Here is a 26384-nt window from a genome sequence, read left to right on the forward strand (position 1 = left end):
GTTTCACGAGTCAAATGCGACAGTGCTTGTTCATATGGGCATGCGCAATGATTGTGTAACTTGTTCGCATATAGCTAATTGTCTGATATATGTAACTTTCAGCCGAAATATTTCCGTCTCACTTGCAGCTGGCAATGAGTTGTCCTTCACTTTCTATACATCAAACAGACCACACTCTCAGCTGTAAATATTTTGGCTTACTGGAAGGCAAACGTATAAGAGAATTTCTTTACATCGCAGCGCTTAACTAAGTTGAATCGACCGTAAAAAAGTACTAGCAGTAGAATTGGTGCTCCAGAATTTCAAGCCTTGATGTGCGTACTCTCCGCAGCCCAAACTTACCCTCGTTCCCGAGACATGTTTGTCGTAATGAACTGGATCAACTATATTTACTAATGAAAAGGATGCTGACGTAGGCAGTGTTCTTGTAAATACCTTGTCTTATTCGCTCCTATTCAGCATATGACAATGGAACTAGGGTGCAAAGCAAAATATATTTTCGAATATTTCCTGAGGCAGATAATGTCTTCTGTAGCGGCACGCCCCCGCTTCCGCTTACAGCGACACGAACTCTCAGTGCGCACCCGCTTATAGCGCCCGCACAACGTGGCGCAATACGCGTGCAAAAGGATGATGTTCACTCTTCAGTGTTCATCGTTTGCTGACGTACACTCCGCTGCTCGCCTATGCGCATCTGTCTAGAGGTAACGTATATCGCGTCTCTATATCTTCTAATGACCTAGCCTCCAGAAAGCGTAAGAGCTTAGCGGCTTCTGTTTTGTTTGTTCGTTTGGACCAGTATCCTTAACACTAGTCGGTACCGTTTGTTGTCAGAAAGAGTAAGGGCTTAGCGGCTTCTGTTTTGTTTGTTCGTTTGGATTATTATCCTTACCATCAGTCGGTACCGTTAGTTGTCAGAAAGCGTAAGGGCTTGCGGCTTTTGTTTTGTTTGTTCGTTTGGACCAGTATCCTTACCATCAGTCGGTACCGTTAGTTCTCACAATTGAGGCGCAAGATAAAACAACAGACGAAGTCAACAAGGACAGGCGCGTTGGCTTAGCCTGTCGTCTGTTTTCCTGCATCGCAACTCTAGTAATTAATCTTTCACAAACCTGCTCTATAATCTAGTAAACAAATGCCTACTACATGAACGACAATTAACAAACGGAAAATAACGTTAACGGCGATTGGAATGTTACAGATGATTTTTTCCAGCTTACCGCTTACTCACGCTCTGTCTTTTCTCGACAGGTTAATCGTGTTGGACATACTATCAAAGTACATCACTGAGGAGATGACCGTAAGTTTGAATGCTACTTTGCGAAACGACTACCTGACACATCAGTTTTGCGTGAAGAGACGTATGAAATTGCGTGGCATCCAGTGAGGGGCCATCAAAGTGTTCACCGCTGTTGTCTCATCACACTAGCCTAAACGTGCTCGTCAAGTTATCAACAATCAGAGAAGAAGAAGAGACTGGGAAAAAATATATGAATATTAAGTGAATCGGCTCAGCGGGCCTGGAGAATGCTGCGCCCGAAAGCCGGCTCTGTTCTTGAATGGTTTTTAGTACATTTGTAATCACCAGTAATCTGAAGGAGTGCTCTTGCACCTTAGGTACACAACGTCGCCCAACATAACACTATGACAACTGCTGGTCTGCTCCACAACTATATTGCCGTAATAAAATATCTTCCGCAAGCCACTTAAGCAACGCTGACGTTCTTGATAAGCTGGTTTACTAGGGTCGATTTCTTGCCAACTTGTTTTATATAATTGGTAAAATAAAGCGCAATAAACGGGGCAAAAAAGGCGAGACAGACGGGACGAAGCGCTGCTGACAACTGAGAACATTTATTGAAAAGCATCGCCGCAACCAGAAAATATGCGCATGAGCGCAAGGCATTTGATGACCACCAACAAAAAACAACAAACGAACAACAAAGCCACGTGCAAGATAAACCAACGTGACAACACTAACATGTGGCAGAAGAATGTGCAAGAATGTGTGATTTGAAATGTGGCCCACAGGTACGCATTGACAAGGTAAGACCGGGGAAGATGATGCACGGGATAAAACTACAAGACAAAAAACAAAATCTACTAAAAAGAAAGAAAACAAAAGTGGAAAAGCGCTTAAATGTGGCTACTCATGAATCGCACTTCCTTATTTAGGAGAGCAACTAAAGCGACGCTCATGCGCATGTCGGCTTCGCAATTTTCAATCAAATCAGCTTCTAAAATCTGTCGTTCTTATTTGGTATCCCCACGACCTACCACACCAGTTTTGGTCAACCATGGCTAAAACCCGCAACCTTTAGAATGCAAGGCGAGGTTCAACCGCTCTCCTGTCTTCAAGCAACTATAGCGCTGTCGTAGCCGGTCGTGAAGATATTGACCGGTCTGCCTCAAGTACACACTACCGAAGCTTATTGGAATTCTGTACACGACCGAATCCGTGTGCTGCACATACTTAAATTCGTCTTTGGTAGTGCAGAATTTTCTTATTCTGGTACTTGTCACGTGCCTGCAGAGTTCAGCTACCTTGCAACCTGCGTGCCACATTTCAAATTCACATCCAAGATTTCACAAGAAAATTGTAAAGGTCGTTGGTGCTTACTGTGGTGACTTTGTGGAAGCTTACATAAAATTCCCGTTGACCGCGCCGATATCCCGAAAGCGGGTATTATGGCATCCCTCGGTCTGCTTCAGTACATACGCCTATATTTCGGGCGACTGAATACTGCTCAAACTTTCCTTAAGGTCACTGCAGAGGTAACACGTGCACCCCTGCTGTATGTGCCTACATTGATGATATGCATCTCGCGGCACCACTGCGGAAGGCCCCAAGCGTCGCGTCCTAGAGCTCTTTCAACTGCTTCAACAACTTGGTCTTATTACGAACCCTCGAGAGCAGGTCTTGCATTCTTCCGATATCAAGTTCTTCGGCTATCACATCAAGGCACTGCCAATTACTCCGTTGCCCTCTCACATCCAGACTTCCCACACAGCTTCAAGGAACCGCCGCTGCACTCGTGCTTTACAACCATCACTACGCGTATCCTAAATGATAGGCGGAGAATGTGCCTGCTATCCGCTGACGGCAGCATGCCACAATGGCCCTTGACCAGACCGTCTCTTTGTGGTTAACTACATCATCGGCACCAGCCTCTTCGTCGACACCAGAGTCGGGCTTTCCATTGTGCCCGCCGCGATCGGAGATCAGCAACGCGGCAAGTCTACACTCGTGCCCAGAGAAGTGATGGATGCTCATCGCATCCCATGCGCTGCGGCACACAACGCGCGTTATAGGGCCCAGGCGTTTGCGCAGATGGGGTTTCGGGATCAGCTAGGTCAACTTTGTTCTACATGAGCAGACATCCCCATCGACTTGAACCCCGATATGACAGTTCGCTATCTCTGCAAGAACTTACATCTGTCGTATGTTGGCCTGCACTTAAACCCATACTCATCTAGGATCTGTGCACTGGGGCCTGCCCTAACGTACATGTTACTTCCTGAGTACCCAAAAAACGGCAGGAAGTGGAAGGAAGAAGTTGCGATGAAAAAATCTGTAAACAGGGGGTGGGTGCTCGAGCCGACGTTTCGACAAGTGGACTTGTCTTCTCCAGCCGTGAAGAAGTTCCAGCCTTGAAGAAGACAAGTCCACTTGTCGAAACGTCGGCTCGAGCACCCACCCCCTGTTTACGGATTTTTTTTCATTCCTGAGTGCCCGGAACTTATGAATCCCGTGAATGCGAAGACGCCCGCGAAGCACAAGGCGACACATCATATTGTCACGATCTACCACCTATCGCCACCTATTACCGGTAGCTCACTGAAAAGAGGGTGAATTTCGTCCACCCTGTGTTGCAACATGTTATTCACCTTTTCTTTCTCATCCTTTGATGAGCAAGTGGTGTTCACGTCGACATGCCTTAACGAACGCTAACAATGGCGAGTCGCGCCTTTTGATGATTAGCGAACTTTTAATGCCTTATTACTACAGATCATTATGGTCTGCCCTTCATTCATGACTTCCTTCCTCGTCTTGAAGTAATTAAGTATGCAGCTGCATCAGCTTCATGAAATTGCGCCATTTCGCAGATAATAATTGGTACCATGGTCGCTGCGATTGAGCTCCTCCGTTTTATTTGCCGGTGAAGAATCGGGCGGGAACGTTCCAAAATCTATAGGACGAGAGGCGTAGCATATCGGGCTAGTTCGTACCGCATAACCTTTAGCGTGATAGCACGGGAACATAAAAAATGACAAGAGCGGACACCGACGACGTTACGCGTGAACTTCAACGCGTCTTCGTGCGATGGCCAAGAAGTATATTTCTCATCTCTGCTCAATCAAACTTCCAACAGGTTGTTAAATTTAGTTGGCGGCTTTGTTGCTACCCACTTAGCTGTGACGCTTGTAGTAAACCTCAGATGTTAAGTTTTTAACCAGCCTACCAGGTCTCTTATTTATCAGCTTTTTTACCAATTGATTTATTTATTTTACATATCAAACCGCCGCCTCGGCGCCGCCGCTAACGCCCGCGCAGTTGACACGTCTCCATTCGTTGGCTCGCTACTGTCGACTCTAGTCCTGGCTATGGTGATGCTGGCAAAATCGGGAGAACCGCAAAGCGGCAAGGCGCAGCTTACTAGCCCTTAATCACATAGGCCAACCATTGTGACGTACCTGAGGGTGAAAGCCAGCGGCGTAACGGCCATTCGCCGGTTCCGGTTTTCTCCTTACGCTCGTCTTTTAGGGGCGAAGCTCCTTAAGGCGGCACCCGTTCGTCCCTCGTAGTCGTAGTAGTGCGTAACCAGTCGTAACGCTAGTACCAGATCTTGACCTCCAAGGTGGTGCTGGTGGGAGATTTTTCCTGTGCGTTGTTGAACAATAAAAAATTCGCAGCGTGCGCGTTAACTAAAAGCCGAATTCTTCCGTCTCTCATTCCCCATTAGCAGCCATTGGCATGTTCCAGTAGGAAAAGTTAGTAGAAGTAGGAGAGTAAGTGTTTGCGAAAAACCGACTTCTTCTGTCTCTCATTCCCATTAGCAGCCATTGTTTACCTCCAAGGTAGTGCCTGGTGAGATTTCTCCTGTGCGTGATTAAACAATAAAAATTTTGTTCAAAACGCCGTTGATTGATGAAATAAACCAACGAAAGACGCCAGATCTTTTGTAAAAGCAAAACGAAAGAACGCCAGATGTTTCTAAAGCAAAACGAAAAGATGCCAGCTGCTTAACGAAAGACGCCAGATGTTTTCTAAAGCAATGGTTTTCTAAACAATGAAAATCCACAGCGTACGTGTAAAATTAAAGTGAGCTGCAAGTCGTCATAACTCATCGAACCTTTAGTATAAACGCGCCCGATCTCACGTCGGTGATGATGTACTGGGCAGAATTCACGGAAGATTCACGGTTTACCGATCCGCAGCTTCGCCCACTCATCATCATTCACTCCGTGGATATGCTGTGATTTTTTTTCTTCCTTACGTGTGCGAACACCCGACGGAAAAAAATAAGCTCCCCAGTTATCTTTTCGCTTTGTAACAAAGTGAAAAGAAAATCTTCATTTATTCGACAGGCAGTTATATTCGCGGTTCAATTTGATGTTTTTTCCGGGACCTAAGACATAACATTGCAAGCCTACTTTCTTGTCTTCTTTTTCACAGTAGTACTTATTCCCGTATTCAAAGCACGGTTAACCCAATGTAGGCTCATTTTATCGCACAATATTTGCTTTTGTACACGAAGCATACGCAACGCAGCAAGATATATGGCAAGCTGGGGATCGGATGAGTTTATTTATTTATTTATTAAAGATACTTTCAATGCCCGAAGGCACTACAGAAAGGAGTGGGGAAAGCAATAACTGCAAGTGCAGTTAACAAAAAAGAAAAAAAAGAAGTTACAGGGCATCTTGTACGGCGAGCTTGAAATCTTTTTCGTCCATTACGCAGGCGATGGAGGCGGGAAGGTGGTTCCAGGCGGCGCTTGTCCTAGGAACAAACGAGTCATTGTACAGTCTGGTGCGACAGGATGGTAGGCCCACCTTATAGCGATGATCGGTCCTCGGTGATATGAAACGAGGTGGATGAAATAGGGCGTCCTTCAAATAGCTGTTGTAATAATAGATTTTGTGAAAAAGGTTAAGGCGAGACAATCTGCGGCGCAACGAAAGGTCAGGCAAGTTTAGGGTGTTCTTCATGCATGTAACACTGAAATGACGTGAATAATTCGATAAGAAGAAACGCGCTGCGCGATTTTGAATGGCTTCGAGAGTTTGAATGAGAATGGCATCAGTTGAGTCCCATATGGCGCATGCGTACTCTAATTTTGATCTTACCAATGTTTTGTACAGTGTTAGCTTGATGGACGATGTGGCAGAGGAAACATTTCGACGCAGATAACCAAGCATGCGGTTAGCATTGTTACTCACACATTCTACGTGCATATTCCATGAAAGATTAGAAGATACATGAACACCACGATATTTGTAATTTTCAACAGATGGTAACGGAATGTTATTGAGGGAGTATGTATGCGAACACTGGGTAGTAGTGTGGCGTGAAACTCGCATCCTCTTACATTTAGTAATATTAAGTGTCATGAGCCATTTCTTGCACCATTGATATATTGCATCTAGATCGCGTTGAAGGTTAAGATGATCGGCATGGCTAGTAATCTTTTGGTAAACTACGCAGTCATCTGCGAACAGTCGGACTGTTGAGGAAGAAATACAAGAAGGAAGATCATTAATATGAATTAGGAAAAGCAGGGGGCCCAAAACGAACCCTCGTGGTACACCAGAGGTTGCAGCGGAATTAGGTGAACAAAAATTGTTGGCTCTCACGTACTGGCTACGGTTAGAGAGAAATTCTTTAATCTATGCAAGTACGTTGGGGTCAATATTGAGCTGATTAAGTTTGAAAATAAGTAGTTCATGTGAGACGGTGTCGAACGCTTAAGCGAAATCTAAGTATATGCAGTCAGTATCAAATTCAAGATCGGCGTTAATAAATAGGTCGTTAGCAAAACACAGCAACTGCGTTTCGCACGAAACTGCTTTACGGAATCCATGCTGATAAATACTAAAGAAGGAATTAGACTCAAGAAAATCAATAAGGTGCGAGTAAACTACATGTTCCAAGATTTTTACTGGGATGGATGTTAATGATATTGTACGGTAGTTATTAGGGTACATCACCAGATGTATGCACAGGGACCACATTCCCAGCCTTCCAGTCAGATGGCAGTGTGGACGTCTGCAATTACTGTTCAAAAAGTTTTGACAATATTAAAGCAGAATAGACTTGTGTACACTTCAACATTTTTGACGAAATACAATCTGGACCGGCCGATGAAGACACTTTAAAATTGGCAATCAGTCTTTCAACACCAACGGCGTCAATGATGATGGGGTCCATTGGCAAGAAATTGGTTCTTGTTAAACGCGGGAATATCGTGGGGATGCTCTTATGAAAGTGTGCCGCAAATTACTCTTTCAGAACATTTCAGCACTCGCTAAGAGCAACTGGGACATTAGACTCGATTAATTGAATTTGTCGCGTTTTCGTTCAACTGATGATACCCCAAAACTTACGCGGGTTAAAACGAAGTAGCGAAGGAAGAGTTTCATCAAAGAATTCTTTTTTGTCTTTCAAAAGTGCAGTGCAGAGTTCTCTATTTAATATCTCATAGGATGACCAATGGTCACTTCTGGCTGTCAATTTCGCGCGTCTCAATACCCGCTTCATTTTATTGCACATGCGTTTTAACGTGTTATTAAACCATGGAGAACGAGGATTTGATGAAACCTTTCTTTTAGGTACAAAGCGATCAATTAGTGATAGCAATTTGTTCTTATATTCCTACCACTTCTGCTCAACTGATCACTGCTCAAAACCAGCAAAAAAACAAGTCAACAAAAATTGTAATTCTCTGTTCATGCCATCAAAGTCCGCCTTGCTATAGGCTTGGATAACCTTGCTTTTTTTCTTGACGGAAACCCGTGCTTTTAATGTGAAGTGGATTATACAGTGGTCGGTAGATGAGTTAAAGGCGAAGCTAGGTCAGGTGTAGTGGTAAGTATTAGGTCTAATATGTTAGCGGAAGTGGGAGTAATGCGTGTGGGAAAGTCAACGAGCTGGGTAAAGTTGAAGTCGTGACAAAAAACAACAGTTCCTTGCTTGCAGCTGAGCTATGCTTTAATGTAACTGAGTATCTTTCCCACATGATATCAGGAAAGTTGAAGTCACCAAGGATGAACAAGGGTGATTTTGGATATCTGACGAACAGCTGATTGATAACATCGTGCAGGTCATTACAGAATGATGATGATGCAGTTGGTGACCGGTAGCAAATACAAAATATTATTTCACGAGAATCAATGAATCAATCCTAGCGATCTGCTGACGTGACATTCTGTAGCTCGCGACGTCAACTCTGCCTGTGTTGCCTTCGCGAGTATGTGAACATGTCGCGTATCTGAACCTGTCAGCAATGCGAAACAGAGCCTGAGAAAATAAGCGCTTGCGGTGCTCAATCTTCGTGACGCAATGCATGTTAGATGAGCTACGTGCGAAGTCAAAAGATGCATATAATTATCGTACGTATCCATCTGACAAAATGTGCCCCCAAATCCTATTATTTCGCTGTTCAGTATGTCAGCGGTACATAGCAACACCAGACAGGCTCGGCAGGATGTCATTCGTACATCCGTTGCGCAGCCATTATTTCAAAATTTTACGTCATTGCAATAATCTCATTTCCAGTACGATATCGAAATGATCAGAGACCGGAGCAAGGATGATGCATCATTCTAGCTTACCTTAATATACAGCAACACAACTTTCCCTTATAATAGTGCTGCTAAATTCAGCATCAATGTACTGCGCAATGCCGACTAACACCACTTGTTTTTGTAGAAACCAGTATCCTTTTACTCAGCCTAATGACATTCATCACCTTAGAGACATTCATAATTTAAAAACTAACGGCTGTTAAATTTCCAAATCAACAGCATTATTTAGCAGCTGCAGCAAGAAGCATCTTTCTTGGATGCTTTTACATCAACACATCCATAATATTACAGGCGGCTTAACATCAACAACGCAATATAGACATAATTGTGAGAACAGGCAGACTAACCTAAACGTTTCCTAAATCAAGAGCCTTATTGAAATGCAAAAAAAAATAGACATTTAGAGCACCAATCAATAAGCGCAAGTCGTTTGCCAAGCAGCAAGATCCCGGCAGCAAGAACACTCAGAACACCTAAATCCTAATTGCCGTGATTCACACAAAATACGAGTATATCTAAATTTTCTTGTTGTCAGCGTTCACCTAAGCAACACATGTCAACAGTACTGCTTGTGGAATAAATGTTATTTTCATGTGGCGAAGCTCTGCCGAGATCTTTGGCAGATCCTTTATTGATGCATAGCGGGCGTAGTCGGTTTGGAAGATTGTGGAACAAGCAGCATTCGTGAAATATGGAAACTGATACTATTGCTTGTACAGCCCAAAGTAAATTTTTATATAGTGACTGTGTCTTAGGTACCAAGGCTTGTGCATACGCATTCGCAGAAAGTACGGCCCCGAACTATGTGTGACACCCATCAAGGAGAAAAAATGATTATACTTACCAAGGGGAAGGGGGAACCGTTCAGTAGTTTTCTAAATACAAGTGTACGCAACACTAATAAGAACAATTTTTGTTGATGAAACGAAACTTTCAACGCACGTTGTTTGTTCTGTAATGCGTAACCATTCCCGGCTATATTCCGTGCAATATAGACTGCCGGACCGTTCGTAACATAGCACCAGCTGTGGATACCCTGAAGCTAGCTCAACGCTGAACTGGAAATGTGAAGGTACCGGAAGTTCCAAAGGGGAATTCATTTCTGGCAATACAATTAACGCAACGAGGGCTTCACGGATATGACGAACAATTCCTCAGCAGGTTATAATATTCAGAATAAAACATACCATGTGTGGCAACATAATTTAGTTTACCCCACCACACATTCAGCAATCTAGAAAAAGGCTGAATGTGTCGCCGGTCCCCTTGTGTATCATATACGTGCTGCTATGCTATTAACAGTGTTCAGCTGTTGTTGATGCTGACTATTGCTGGGGTAATAAATATAATACCGTCTAGTGTTGCCTAACAAACATCAGTATCGTATCATGATAAGTTTGGTCATATTTGCGGCATGGCGTCAAAAATAGTCGGATTCATTCGTCTGTGTGTTGGCTAATGTGCGATAGTGCGGCCATATTTAACGCGATACTGTTAAAGAGCCCTTGATGAAGAAATTCCCATGTCGGTGTCGGCGTCGGCGGATGTGAGCCGAAAAACGGCGTTGTTCGTGACGGAGTAAAATTGATGGATACCAAATAAAGAATCAATATCTTCAGTTCGAGTGACAGGCGAGCCTGCGCCTTTTGCCTGGCAGTCATGTGTGTTGACATAGAGCCACTCCATGCCTCGAATCTGCCTAAAAAATTAAGGCAGCTTCGCAGTAGTGATGCGAAGCCAAAGGAAATTCAGTGCTGGGCGGCCGTCTTGGTCTCTCCTTAAATTTTCATGTCTTTTTTGTGTTTGCTTATTTCTTTTATTTGTTCTCTCTCTCTCTTTATATATATATATATATATATATATATATATATATATATATATATATATATATATATATATATATATATATATATATATTTCTTCCCTTTATTCCTCTCTATCTCTCATTCTCTTTGTGTCTTTCTGTCTATTTCTCTCAGTTTCATTCTTTGTATGCTATGATTTACCCTCTCATATCCTCGTTTCTTCACTTCACCCTCGCATCTTTCCTCCTCACCCTCACCTCCCTTTTCTACTCCGCGCTATACTAAACTGTACAAGGCTATGCAATGCTCTCCTAGCGTTCCTGGATGGGCGACTGTTTACGACGCCCGCCGGCGGATTGTGGGCACGCATGTTCTAATCCCGCCTCGCCATGAATTCCTTTCGCCACGAATTTTTTTTCGGTCTCTTTCTATGCCTTTCTTTCTCTCTGTCACTTTCTCTCTTTCTTTCTCTTTCTCTGCAGTTGTTGCCGCGCCCACGCGCCAGTGTTACTGCATCCCACACGGGACAAATCGCCGCGCATCTTCTAGAAGCGAGGCAGAAGATGGAGAGGATGAACAAAGCCCGTGTCTGTTCATGATGATCATGATCAGCCATCAAGGACCAATGCTCAGCCTAAACAGCTTTGCTGTTAAAAAAGCATATGCAAGCATCATGCAGTGCGAGCAGTCCCGTTCACTCAAGTCATATTGCGTGGCAGAAGGGTAAATTCCCCAAGGTGTCGTTGTTACGAAAGGAGTGCGCGGTTTCAACGCCCGCCTATTAGAAAGCTCTCAGGTCTAATTATTCGCCATGCAAATCAAGCGCACGAACTAAATCAGCAGATGTACGTATTGCTTTTGGGACACGTAGTGAGAGCTTTGCTGATTCGCAATACGATGAATGATGCTGTAGTGGGCACTTAACATCACTTGCAACAGGCGTACATTTTACGTGATATTAATACGCTCATTGTTACGCATACCGACATTCCTTCGGCGTGTAGAATGAGAAGCAAAGCCACAGTGTGCACTGAGATGCAAAGCTTCGCAAGCGATTGACGCGACAATGGGAACAGGGTCCGATAAGACACCAAGTTCTGTTCTTGAAGGCGAAGCTACGGCGTTCGAATGTTTTTGCTTACTTCTTTCAATCAGAAGTAACAGTTGTGCATTCTCTGCCAATGCCCTGGAATGGAGTTTACGCCAAACTGACATTGTAAAGATGCCGTGAACCTGTATTTTTATTCGTGTAGCAGGCGTAACAAAACAAAATTCAGGGAACGTGCTAGAAGCGCTTGCAAATAACACCGTTTTCTAACTATGAAATGCAAATAAACAAAATAGCATGAAATAAATAGCTGCAGATTGGTTTCAGTATCGTTTTTTGCTTTTAATTCTTTTTCAGCATGCATATAGAAGACACAATGTGTCTATGTGGAATGCAACCTTGTCTTTGACATGCACTGCATGGTAACTACAGCCATGACAATGGCAATGCCAGGCTGATCATGAATTACTCACCCGGATATCTTTGTCGACCCAGCTGAAATATCCTATTCCTGTATCACATGCCTCACTGCGCTGGTACGAAAATAGATTAGAAATTTTCTGTTGAGCAAAATGACGTGTTATCATTAGCCGTCAATCAATCGCTCCTTTGCGGTGATGACAATACCCAACTACGCATATAACTGACTCATTTCTCTCCGAGTACATCACTCTACCTATCACCGCGAAATGGTTACTCCGCGGATTCAACTGATTTCGTATCATCTGCAATATTTGCGGTGTTGCTGGCAGCGCTGAAAGTTCAATTAGGATTTCCCTATGCAATATGGTGCATTAGGAGAGTTATAGCGCAAAATGCAGAAAGCCACTGCTGCTTCTTTTAGGGGCGAAGCTCCTTCGGGTGTGGGTCTGTCCCTCCTCTGTAGTATGTAGTAGTAGTAGTAGTAGGTAGCCACCTCTACTTTTTGGAGTTTTCACTAGATGGCGCTGTCGTAGCCACCTGTAGTTCTCAGAAAGATCCCTAGGTGGCGCGGAGGCGCTCGCTTCGTTGGGAAGCGCTTTACTGTTTGAAGCGAGATCGGGTTGCCTTAGAACGGGTAGTTATAAAGCGAGATTCAGTAAAGAAGAAGAACAATGCACGTGCTGCGGGGAAGATCAGGAAACGGCGGAGCATGTTCTGATTGAATGTGGAGACATCCACCCAGGTGTACGTTTGGGCACGAGCCTACATGACGCCTTGGGTTTTAGAGACAATGGAAAGCTGAACACACCGCGATTGAAATAAGTAAGAGACGGTTCGAGTATTGGTGGCAGAAAACTACCCTTACAAAAATGGATTTAGACAGTCTATAGAGTGTCTGTAGACTTCTTGTGGTCGAGTTCGCCTTTATGTAGATTTAGTATTTTGCCTAAAGAAAATCTTTTGACAATCTATAGACAAAAGTTTATAAATGCGTGTCATCTTTTGTCTAATTGCGTTCTATAGATTGTCTATAAACAAAAGTTTTAAAAAGCGTATGGTTCTTTTTTTCTATTGTTACTCTATATACAATCTATAGACAAAAGTTAAGTTGATGAAGTTTGTGTTTTGTCTAATCCCAGTGTATAGATTGTCTATATACAAAGGTTGATAAATTGGTGTTATTTCCTATTGTCAAATCCCAGTCTATAGACTGTCTAAAGACAGAAGCTAAAGTGGAGTTATTTAATTTCTGGCTGAAAATAAGGTTTTTCATTGAAATTTTATCAGACGTGTGCACTTTATGCAATTTTGCTACCTTTTTGTTTATATAACATATAAACATGCACTCTTTATTGCCCTATTGGGCCCTAGCTGTAAGGTATGTTAAAAAAGAACTGAGGGGGCTCCTTAATTAATTGAACCACAATGTAAAATTGAGCAGGAATGCGTTTTTGTATATCTCAATAATATATATTTCCCCTCGTAACTCGCATGCTCACATTAGAACTAAAGATGTTTCCAGTAAGTATGTCGCACTCTATGGCTCACCGACTGGATGTACTGCAAGGACTGTGTGGTTCTTTCAGCCTTCGTTGCTACAATGCGAAGGGCAATGTATTTCGTCGAACACTGGAAATCGCAGCTTTGAAGCGGGACGATGGGAAACAGTGAACAGAGTACAACAGCTCTTTTTCAAGACACAAATAGCAGGTTCCACTGCAGTGCTTTCATTTTTGTTACTATTCAATATACAGTATTTCGCCATTCTTTTCATATACGAAGCACTGTGCCCAGAAACCAATTTTGTTAAAAATGTTTTGTGAATTAGCTGTGGCCCTTTCGCTAGCTCATTATATTTGTTCATTTTCACGACGTTTTCAGAAGGTAATATGTTAAGATGTTCTTCAAAAAATATGCATTTTTCTGTTTTCATTACGACGACGTGCAATGTAATATTAAATCGTGTTTCAGTAAGCGATTTCAAATTGATAATGTGTGTATGCATTTGCTTACATCTCCCGCTTAGAATATATTAATTTAAATTAACAGGGAACATCAATAAGAAAGAACATGCAACTGAATCGCCCTAAGGGCGAGGCATTGATGGTGACACTGGCTTGGTGCAAATTTCAAAGAGATATCACTCGGCACTGCGGACACTTGCTGTCAAAGGCTCAAGTTTTCCACATGCTTGTGATCATACACACAGACACGGCCGTGAGGGCAACAGCTGTTACAGATAGTCGTAAAAACGGACCGTTCGTTACATATCCTGTACACGAATGGTCCACGAACGGTATGTTTAAACAGCAAGCACTGGAAATACAATTGAAGAATCGCTCAGAAGCGGCCTCCCCACTAAGAAGTTGCTTTTTCGTTCAGGCACTGCCGTGAAGGCCAAACCCCATATACGCGAACATGCACGCGACAGCGACGAGCAACGCGTGGTAGATCGTCTTCGCGCAAGCGGTCGCTTGGATAGGCAAACCCCACTCACGCGACGCCCTCGGCGAGCGATCTCCACTGTTGCTGGCATGAGGGCGTTCACTCGTACCAAAAGTGGCCCGTTCTCAGCGGTATGCAATGTAAAATACGATGTTTTGTTGCATAATGGTACATAAAATGTTTATCATTGTCTTGCAGCATTTTTTTCGATCCCATCACTGCTGCAACGTGCTGCCAAGCCGCGTCACAGACGGCGCGGGTCCCAGCGTTCGCGTTCAACAACGTCAACATTGCGCTCGTCGCCGTTGGTCATGTTGATGAACGTTGTTGTTGATGTGCGTCGATAAGAAAGTGGCGGCAATCAGTAATACGTCACTGATGCATCTTATTCCGGTGTTTTGCTATTGGCTGCTTGAGCACAGCACTTCCGGGCGACGAGCGACGGACATGCGACGGATTCCAAATCTGAAAAACCGAGCGATCGCGCGAAATCGACCACGCAACACGTCGCGCGAACGGCTCGTTTCGTCGCTCATAGCATCGCTCGTCGCTGTCGCGTGAATTTTTGCGCATATGGGGTTTCGCCTTGAATCGTGAAGGCGCGCGAGCGAACACGATAAGGAAGGGGAGAAAAGCGGGAACCGGTGCGGCAAACGAACGGAAGAGGGCGCGCAGCTGCAACTCCGTTTCAAATCGCTCGCTGAGCGAGAGCCAATCAGTTCAAACCAAGGGGCGCGCAGGCGCACTGACGTTTAACTTCGTTTAAGCCGTTCAGGCAGTTGACGCATTTGAGGGTCGTTGTAAAAGAAGTTCTTGCAGCGCAGTGTGTAATGCCGAAATAAGTTTGTTGCGCGCATGTATTTTTACCACGTTGATTAATATTACGTGCCGGTATCGTCGCTGGAAGTCGTGGAATGGACACGTACTTACACCGCGTGTCGGGACGGACGCATCGTTGTTTGACATGGAATCGTTGACGGCCATGTGTTGTAGCCCCGACGAGCGGGAAGCTTTGAACAAGATCACAAGCGCGCGCCTTTTGACGAGACTGTCGCCACAGCAAATATCGCTCTTCGGTGAGTTCAAGAACGTTGCCAAATCGCGTGACTGTGCATGACGACTTTGTGTAGGTAAGATTGCCCGAGCGGCGAGCTGCCATAATAGAGATGGTATGCAAGAGGAAGTGTTTTATACGAAAGTATGCCTTGTACTAGTGTCTCTGCCTTCTGTGGTATTCGTTATACGCTTCCGCGGAGCCGTTGCCGTGTGCGTCGATTAGAGCTAAAAACAGCCTGAAGAATACGCGTTGCATTGCGCGATGCTATGCTTGTGTTATGCAGACCTTGTGTTGTTTCGCCCTTCTTCCTTGACTGTATGCAAAGCGGCATCATTGCATGTAATGACGTGCACATGCCTTGTCACTATAAAATTGAGTCTGCTTTTAAAGATTACTGGTCGCCCCGTAGCCTTTCTGTGGTGGAAATGCAACAGACGTTATCGTTCAATAAGCATACTTACCCGCCACGGTGGTCTAAATATATAGTTGTTAAGGTGCTCGACTGCTGACCCACAGGTCGCGGAGATCGAATCCCGGCCGCGGCGGTCGCTTTGCTTGAGGGCTCGCGAAGTGCTTGAGGCCCGTGTTCTTAGATTTAGGTGCCCGTATAAAGAACCCCGGGTGGTCAAAATTTCTGGAGCCCTCCACTACGGCGTCGCTCATAATCGTGGTTTTTGGATGTTAAACCCCATCAATTATTGTTATAAGCATGGTTATAGTTAACTAACGTGCAAATCAACTTTATAAAAGTAGACGGGTGTGCAGATTGAGAGACACATGTACACACACGGCGCGGTCATGCATACGCCATGCTGCTGAGAGGCTATGTGTTTGTAGCTGCGTCGCCGTCTACGGTGCCGCGCTCGTTTTTGCAAAGAATGTACGTAATTGTTCTATATGAAATATTTTAGTCTGTCTGTCGCAGATCGTAGCTCTTGGGTGTGTACAGACACAACCAAATCAATCGATTAGCCAAGGGAAAGCATAGCGGACTTTAATTGTTGGCTTTAACTGTAGTGTAGTAATAATGGCCTAAATTGAAATGGAATAAAGTGAACGGAAAATCGCCCTTTGCGTTGATGGTATCTAAACGCCCGATGCTCAGCCGATTGAGCTACGACGGAAAGCGCTTCGCCGTACGCTTTGCTGGGCATTTATGTATGTGTAGTCCCTTGGAGTGTTAGCCAGTGCCACTCGTACTCAAGGCGGTGAGTGTGGAACACTCTTCTTTGCCAGAGTTTGTCACGTGGCACGCGATCTTTCCATGAGGCGGCAGCTGACCGATAAAACGTCGCATGCGAACTTGAGGCATAAGTCAGCCGGGGCAAGAACTTCGCGGTGAATGAAAGAAAAAAAAGGGGATTTTTGGAGGGCCTCGTTTCTTTTTTATACACAACCAAAACGATCGAAAAGATCCCCTTCTTTCGCGAGGGCGTCGCCCCGGTAGACTTAAAGCATCAAGTTAGCATGCGAGGGTTTATTGGTCAGCTGTATGTGGTGCTAAGACCCCGCCGCGGTGGTCTAGTGGTTATGGCGCTCGACTGCTGATCCGAAGGTCGCGGGATCGAATCTCGGCCGCGGCGGCTGTATTTTTGATGGAGGCGAAAATGTTTGAGGCCCGTGTACTTAGATTTAGGTGCACGTTAAAGAATCCCAGGTGGTCCGAATTTCCGGAGCCCTCCAGTACGGCGTCTCTCATAATCATATCGTAGTTTTGGGACGTTAAACCCAAGATATTATTATTATTACGTGGTGCTAAGATCAAGTGCCATGTGATGCCCTCTGTCAAAAATGAATGTTCCAAACTCGCCACCTGGGCTACATGCGGTGTGTCACAAACGTCTGGAATTCGCGCTCGCCCGTCCCTTCGTGCCTTGGGAAGGGCGCCGTGGTGTCGGCCGCGGCTTAACAGGCGCCAGGCCCGGAGACGAAGGTCGAACACGGCGACGCTCGGTTTGGAGAAAAGAGGTGCGGTGACAGGCAATCACCCCTCGCTTCCCGGAGCCGTTTCGAATCGAGGGGAAAGCCGTGGTCTGTTCACCATTAGTTTTGACGACCGGCGCGGCGGTCTCCTGCTTGCGGAGGAGAGGAAATGGGTGAAGACATCCGGGGACAACAACATCAATTATCTCGGACGTAGCCCCGCGAGCCTGCTGTCACGCATCAACAGCAAGAGAGAATTTGACTGCTTACGGCAGTTGACGTTGAACCAGCGAAGAGCGCGGTCATCGGTGTCGCGAGTCTCGCGTAGGCGGCGAGCGCGGAGTGTCCCGCGCAACGAATCGAGTCGGCTGCAACACCGGGCACCCTCGTCGTCTACCGAAGCGGCGAGACCGTCGGCGGCACCACGTCACCTCCCCTACGAGTACCACGTGCTGGAATGGTCCGTACGGAACTTTTTATTGTGTTTTTTTTTGTTATCGTTTTTCTTGTATTTTAACCAGCTTTAAAATAGTGTATCATGGTGCGCTGCGTCGCATAAAAGCTCCGAAGCGGGAGCGCGTTACCTTTCTCATAATTTGTCCTTGAATTTCTGTTAGCCACAATCATGTCTGTAATCACTTTATTAACATCCCGCGTTGCCTCTAATGTGTACCTGTTGTTGTTCATTTAGTACGTAGCTTGCTCTGTAGTTGTTCTTTTTATCGCGCGTATTTTTGTCTCCTCTTAGTGCACATGGTACCTCTTGCCGTTGCCCTTGTAATAATTAAATGTTTATTTGTTCCGTATCAAATGTCCGTGTCCGCTCAATGAGTCCGTCGGTCATCCTGCACACCACTACACGTGCAACCCCGCACGGGTCGACCGACCATTACAAATTCGATATGTACCACTCCGAGGCCTTTCAGGAGTCGCAGGCCTAAGCATAAAGTGGAAGCCTGCGAGTCTGCCGCAACGCCGTTGTTAGATCGGCGGGGGCCTCACCGAAGTATGTGACACGGTGCTGGTTGAGACTCCTAGGGATAACAAATACATAAGTACCCAACGAAGCAAACGGGGAAGCGCCAGACGTGGAACTAGAAGGTTGTGGATTCAGATCCCACCGACGGAAAGGGTGAGTTTTCGTCCACTGTAATCAATTTCAACGTACGCCATTATTACTACACTACAATTAAAGGGACACTATATCGAGAAACAATGAATCGGTTTAGATCGATAAATTGAGCTCTGAGAACCCTAATGTCGTTAATTTCGCCACTATAGGTTTATTAATAGAGGAGAAAACCAACGTCAAAGTTTCATTTTTAAATTTCGCGCCGAAATCTTCCCGCGTGACGTCACTGATTTCAAAGTGTATTTATCTTATTTTGGCGCCATTTGCTCAATAAAATTACCCCAAACTTGGTATGTCAAGTCTCTGGCCCCCTCAGAGGACAATGTACTTCATTTTTACCGATTAGGAACTACGTAGTCCCTAGTGGGCGCCGTCAAAACATGTAACGTCACGGCGAATGGTGTGGAAACTTCAAGGTGGCGTCGCCACCCATATTTTGTTTTTGCGTATGTTCGTGCTTACTAAGCGTCTTCTCGCAGCAAGCGTGGTGGTTTTGGTATCGTGAAAGAGTAATTTACTAATATGAGAAAAATCGTTTTGCTCCTCAGTGCCCCTTTAAAGACGACAATTAATGTCCGCTATGCTTTCCCTGGCTTAATTGTCTGTTCGATTAATTTGGTTGTGTCTAACAAAGAAACGAGGCCCTCGAAAAAATTCCCATTCGCTCGTTCATTAGGTTTGTACACGAGGCTCACTGTAAGGCAATTCATTTGTCTGAAACACGTTTTGAACTGCTAGTAAGTACACACATACAACTACAAACTTAATTCATTCGAAGTAGCACACCACGTATATGTAAATTATCGTTGGTGGATGTGAGCTTCAGTTCACTTAAACTTGTTAGGCGATTGCATGCTCTCCTTGTTGCTGTATCTGTGTGTGAAAAACTGGGGCAAATATTGGTCCTGCCACTCCATATGTTCATTGTTTGATGAACCATAAATTGTCTGTCTAGTAAAAGTTCTATTAACGGAGAAGTAGCTTCGTTACATTGTATGCAAAAATGGGTCTGCATTTGTTTTTCGCGCATGCATTGTCGTAAGTTTTTATATTTATGTATCTTTTTCTGATTAAAGCTCTGTTGTAAGTCAGCGCTTGTGCTTGTCATTCTTTACTGTGTGCTTTGCCTCGTTTTCTTTTCCAGAGTTTATTGGGATAAATTTATACATCAGTAATCTACAGGAACTGCCTCTAGGCAATCTGTAGACCACAGTATATTTGTGAGGCAATAAGTCTGTAGACACTCTATATACTGGGTCATAGGAATAGCCTATGGATAATCTACAGACATTTGTCTGTGGATTTTTTATAGACAAAAGTAAACCAGAGTAGATTTATATGAGCCTATAGACTTTTGTTTATAGACATTCTGCAGACATCGATTTAAACGCATGAATTTTTATTAATCTACAGACCTTCTATAGCCAATCTATAGACTTAGACTTTCTTGTAGACTGGTCTATAAAAACGAGTGCGGCCACTATTCCATAGACTGTCTATAGACCAGTCTAAAGAATTCAGCTATAGAACGTCAATTGATTTTATAGACGGATGTCTACAAACTTTATATGGACTATCTAAACATATTTTTGTAAGGGTAGAGAGAAAGGACAAAAATAAATAATGGGGAAAAAAATAAGGACATTCTGCCGTAAAGGGCACAGAACGGAGCTGAAAACTTAAGGTTTTTTTTTTCTTCTGGAGTAAAATAGTTTTAATTGAAGTAAAGACACTAGGCCAACGCTAAAAAAAAAAGAGTAAAGGTTTTTTTTTTCGAGCCTGGTGGCACACTTGTCACCGCCCCGTTATAAAGGGGACGCTAATAGCATCCATCCATCCATCCATCCGTTGCAGATGCGTGCTCTAGTCCCCTCCCCCTCTCTCTCGGTTTGCGAGGCCGACGCAGGCAGCGTCTGCTAGCGAGTTTCTTGATTGAAAAAAAAAACCGACTGCTCGCGCTGCACAACCGTTCATTGACCTACCCGTATATATAGGCACTGGATTTTGACCTCCAAGTTAGTGCGTGTGTGATATTTCTCCTGTGCGTGAATAAAGAATAAACATTCACAGCGTACATGTAAAATAAAGTGAGCTGCAAGTCGCCATGACTCTCATCGACACTTTAGTATAAACGCACCCGATCTCACGTCGTTGATGATGTACTGGGCAGAATTCACGAAAGATTCACATATGGCGCATGTCATTGGTGGAAGGCAATCGTTCGATTTAGTGCGGCGACGCACGTTGTTTTGAAGGGACCACGCAAACCAACAGTACAATAAAAGTTTGATGTTTAGTATACACGGTGTTTCTCACGTGTTTACTTGATCATATACTGGGCGGATTACTCGGAGCACTCACGGTTTACCGATGATTCCCTCCGGAGCTCCACCCCACTCGTCATCATTCACCCCGTGGATATGCTGTGGATTTTTTTAGATGCGAAGCAGCTTTTGCGCTGGGCTGTGTCCGTAGTTTCATTGGCGACCGTCCGTTTTCTACCACCTAGCATAGCCATCTGAGCGCACGCTCGTGCCAAGGAGAAGTCTTCTACCTCTTGTTCTTCGACCGCCTTGATGATGATACGTGCAGAGCACTTTAGGGGCCCGTGCTGCAGTATGCTGTCCTAGCTTGGCGTAACGCAGACAAAACCATGTGTGCTGACACGCGCTAGCACTTTCGGGCCTGCGTAAGAGGCTGGGTAAGACGCTGTGGCCTCTCCCCCTTACACTCTGTCAGCGACCATGCGATGGCGTCGGGGAACGAGATTCTGCAGACGCGCGATGAAACCGCGTGACGAGCGCCAACGAGAGGTCGGGACGAGTAACAGCAACAGCAACTACAGTGAATTCATGGTGTGACGAACGGAACTTTAAGTCGACCCTTGCGCTGCTTCGCATCCCCACATGGTTCCCTTTAGTGGGAGATGGTGTAACTTTTATATAATAATTGTTGGGGTTTGACGTCCCAAAACAACGATATGATTATTACAGATACTTACTGGAGGGCTCCGGAAATTTTGACCAACTGCTGTTGTTTAACGTGCACCTAAATATAAATAGGTGGACCTGAAACATTTCCGCCTCCATCGAAAATGCGGCCACCGCGGCAGGGATTCGATCACGCGAACTTCGGGTCCAAAGTTCAGCCCCACGACCACTAGACCACCGCGGTGGGTTTATTTTGTTTTATAACATCACGCCCCTAATCATACAGAAGAATGGTGGACCACCCTGGGGCTCGCATCCAAGATGAAGGAAAAGCATCCCACCAGAACATGTACACGCTCTTCAATATACGTCTGCTGTAAAAAAAAGACCGCCAATATTAAGTAATTTAGATTTTTGTAAGCAAACGTTCAACAGCTGTTTAAGTGTCAAGTTGGCTCAGTAGGATTAATACGCAAGTCCAAATAAGAACTCATACAGCCAGAATGATACTTTCAAACGCCTCAAGTGTTGATGTTATCGTTGACGGAGCTGTTTCACAGAAAATATGAAATAAATGGAGCGTGCAAATTGAGATAGCAGTGAGACATTGTCGCGCTAGCGCGATGACACATATTATCTGCGCAAAGTTTCTCGAAATTACTCGAACGCACAGCATAAAAACGTCACTTCCGCGCATTGTACGTATGTATAAGATACTGTATTAATAAACGTGTGTCCTTTTTTTCGCGAAAAGGAGAACTCACGGGGTCTCTTATGCATTTGGCTAAGACCACTTGAAGGTAAAATAGATCTTCTTACTCTTACTTATTCTTGTAACACAAAAGTGTTTGATGCCGGGATCCACCAAGACTTTCCTGACGTATTTCCGCCACTGAAATATCTCAGTTCAATGCTGATGACATCACAAACCGGGATAAAAGGTTTTGTTGGTTTGGGACTCGAGTCCAAGACCTTTCGGTCCGCGACGATAGGTGCCGGATGCTCTACGCGCTGTGCTACCGACGCTCATGCAAGCGGCGTCGCCAACACGCCTTTTATCTTTCACACATTCTTCCTTTCACAGCGACCTTGGTGTTGGCGGGGGAAGGGGGGTACGTCTGGTATCTGTAAACTGCAGTGCCTAATCGTGACACTAACGAGCGTCGGCAGTGAGCGCTTCGGTAGTTGCAGCTTTCGGTGCCGCAGGCAGCGGAACGCACTCCCGCGTTCACGGCTGAAGCTGCGTACCATGCCTTTCGCCTTACTGAAGCGGTGTGTGGTATATGCATGTGCAAAGGCGTAGGTTGCTCTAATATTCTCTGCTGAAATGACCACGCTTTGAATCAGTGCGTATCGGGTGCCAATGTTATGTGCTTGTTGATGCCTTCTATGGGCTTTTTTGAAGCATTTGCTGTGTCCAGGAGTACGCCCACTACTTCAGCTACCACAGTGGCTAAATCATCACCTGTCTCGCTGGTCGTCGGGATGAAGATGTGTCACTACGCGTCAATGTGGGTGGATCAACGTCAAAGGGCGCTATAACTGCCAGGCAAGAATACAAATTGTGCAATGTCTCATATAATAATATGCAATAAACAGTCAACTATAATTCCGTGAATACATTGTTCACTTTTGTGTTATACAATTTCCTACTGCTCAGAGGCGAGCCATTTTTTTTCACTCGACTGTATCGAAAATTTCCCCTCCTTGAACCTTTCCACCCTTCACGTGTCGTTTCAGTGCGTCTTTGGTTGGCACACCTATAACCAAGCGATGTCATGTGTCATGATGGCGTCACAAACGGACGACCTGTGACGTCATGAGATCACCGCTGGTATAACTTATTTTTATATCTTGTATGACGCTGCCCGCATGTCGTACCACTTATGATATTGCCGACGGTAACTTTTCGTATTTGAAGGCGCATATTGGTATCTGGCCTCACTATCCGTTAGTCGACAGCGCAGTTCACAAAAAGGGATCCCGGCGACATTTTCCTCAGGTATCACGCACATCACTCAAAAACCGCTATTTTACATATCGTGGGTACAATGCAAGGTTCGATAACAGAACCCGGAAGCACTTCAAGGACACCGCACTTAAGACTCCATGTGACCTTAACGTGTAACTATGCCCTCCTCCTTCAGTTCAGTACTGTCTGATTAAAATTTAGTCTACCGTCGGCGTTTTGGCTACTCATGGAGAGCTAGTAGAAGATGCCGTGTTGACACAAAATGAAAGTTGTGGGTTCGATCCTATAATTGTGGGTTCGGTTACATTTTGATGGAGGCGAAAATCAGAGGCTAGTGTAATGTCCGATGTAGATGCAGCTTAAAAACTCCAGATGGTGGAAAATTCCGGAGCCCTCCACCACGGCGTCCCTTATAGCCCTATCGTGGTTTTGGGCCGTAAAACCCCAGATATTATCACCAAACAAAATGGAATATTTCTAAATTATAGCGGCCAAGGATACTGAATTGAATCGTGCCATGCTGCAGTGGCCCTAATAAGGTGGAATGTAATGTAGTGTGAAAGCGGGCCTGCTGTGGCGGCATCTGTGGACCTTCGTGTGTGTCAGGCAGGTCTAAATATGGAACCATATGGAGGGTTTTTACGGGTGCTTTCTGCCGTTTTCTCCCCTGTCTACAAGCGGTGTAGACGCTATTAGGGAATAATTTCTATGAGTCAATAACGAATCAGTGCACTGCTGACAGCAACCTCCGCCTTCGTAATGGTGCCGTCACCGCGGGCGAAGTTGAAACCATCGATCACGAATCTATTAGTTGTTGTTGTGGTATGTGGACCCATCAAATCAGTATTGACCCTTGTATTTGCATCATCATTGTCCTTAGAAGCTGTGACTGCAACGGGCTTCTGACCATGTGGAACTGTTTCCGTGAACCAATCTGAAGTTGCTCGGCAGGCATAGCAGCAGTGGTTGCATTGGCCGTGTACATGTCCTCGAAGATAAACGGCGATGGTGCTACCACAATCTCAGAGGCCATCAATATTATGTGTCGATTCGTTCTTTCCTATCTGGATAGGTAGAGCCATAAGTATAAAAAAACAGAATCGTGAAGTTTTCGAGGCCAACGTGTTTCATTTTTTGTACACGAAAACGAAAATAACACGTAAAAACTGCAATCTGGAATATTTTTCATCGCTTAATTGACGGGCTTTACCAGCTGATTTATGTGTATCCATGTGTGGTAGAGAAAAGAAATACTATCCTTATCTTAGTAGTTAAGATATATGGTTCCGGACACGTCTATCTGGGGAAAAAACTGTGTTGCCGGATTTGTTGTGAAGACAAGCCTAAAATAAGCTGTACTATTCTTGCCATGTGAACTGTTCCGCAACATCATTCCAAAGTTACCAGCAAAAATGTTTCGCCTTGCAACGGGTGAGGCCCACGAAGCAAGACGTCTGGACCTCGCGAGGACTGGTGCTGAAGCACAAGAAAACTCTGCACGCACCTAACCGAGTCGCAAACGTCAGTATGATAAAACCCATCGTGACTGGACCTTTCGTGTTGGTCAGTATATGTGGCTTCAGCACCAAGAGCCCATAAAGTGACGCCGAAGCAAAGCTCAGTCTGACATAAAAAGACCCATACAAGATAACAAAAATGAAAACGCCGATCACGTTTGTGTTGAAGTGGCATGTCGGGCAAGTTTACACGGATTCATGTTGAACAGCTCCAATCACAAGAGATAGTTTAAAAAAAAACAGGGCAGGCGCTGTCTCGCAACTGAGTTTAGTCACATACGCGGCAAACATAAGTGTACAGTAGCCCTGAAAACACAGAAAAAAAAGGAAAGCAAGAAAAGAATGCAATACGCACTACACATTGTGAATTGGTTATCGTAATCGCAATATGCTCTGAGATATTCTAATTCCCTTGCAGATAGCGCAATCGAAAGCTGGCTGACACATACCCTGCTTTTTCGTGCAGTCTTTGCTGCCTCGACAACAAACACCGTGTTCATACCTCTATTTATTTACAGAATACCTGTTTCACTGAAAATGTGTGACTACTTGCCGCGATGGCAATCCATATGCCCATACGGGTAACCGTTCTTCTTCAGACTCAAGGACTCAAGGCATGCTCTCTCAACCAAACGTATATACACTTGCAACGCAGTGACTAACTCGCAACACAGACTGTTGCTGTCCGCATTATTCAATTTTTTTTTTCAACGGACCACTCTCCTGCTTGGTTTAAGCACTGACGAGGCAGCTTTCGTGCCCGTGCGGTAGGACGTCTGCAGTATTGACTCTTTTGTAGCGGAAATTTTATTCGCAAATGCGGTGTCAATCGCAGTCAGTACAGGGTCAACTAAGGACTGCAGGCGAGAAAACGCGTTGGCTGATGAATACCTGTCGCAGGTCGCCTTCACGTTTGTCTAGCATGAAAGCATAGTAGTTATATATCTGAGAAATACATCTACACTGGGACGTCGGTGAAAGCACTGGGAGAGAGCTGGGTCGCACTGGTAGAGCCACTGGCTTTGCCGCTGTGACGCTGGCGCTCACTGGGAAGCGCTGGAGACGCTGGAATTCTCACTGGCGAGCGCTGGCACATACTGGAGCCCGCACTGTTCTGCCAGTGCCGAGCGCTTTGGTATCGTTGCCAGTGCCGAGCGCTTTGGTAATGCTTTGGTATCGTTGAATATCGAATGTCTGATTCGATGGTACCGATAGATGCTATCCTAACGGGTCCCAAACATGTGTCACAAATTCTAGCTTTGCAGAGAAAGACGAGAAGATGCGCACTATTTTCATAATATACGTGATATGATCGATATATGTG

The 26384-nt window shown here is 44.9% G+C and overlaps 1 protein-coding gene across 4 annotated transcripts in view; it reads left to right on the plus strand.

The window, feature by feature from the left end:
* The window catches only part of LOC119402854 (uncharacterized), a 46052-nt gene extending 33870 nt beyond the window's left edge, over positions 1 to 12182 (plus strand). For 3 of the 4 annotated variants that reach the window (XR_005185971.2, XR_005185969.2, XM_037669904.2), the window contains one exon: positions 1252 to 1705. Coding sequence is in view for 1 of the 4 variants with exons in the window: in XM_037669904.2 (XP_037525832.1) it covers positions 1252 to 1256 (5 nt within the window). In the remaining 3 variants the exon portion in view is untranslated. Of the gene's footprint in view, positions 1 to 1251; positions 1706 to 12018 lie in introns of those variants that run through there. The other variant, XR_005185970.2, reaches the window with a different exon arrangement.
* Positions 12183 to 26384: the final 14202 nt, after the last annotated feature.

Source organism: Rhipicephalus sanguineus, chromosome 8, assembly GCF_013339695.2.
Source record: "Rhipicephalus sanguineus isolate Rsan-2018 chromosome 8, BIME_Rsan_1.4, whole genome shotgun sequence".
Classification (NCBI taxonomy): Eukaryota; Metazoa; Arthropoda; class Arachnida; order Ixodida; family Ixodidae; genus Rhipicephalus; species Rhipicephalus sanguineus.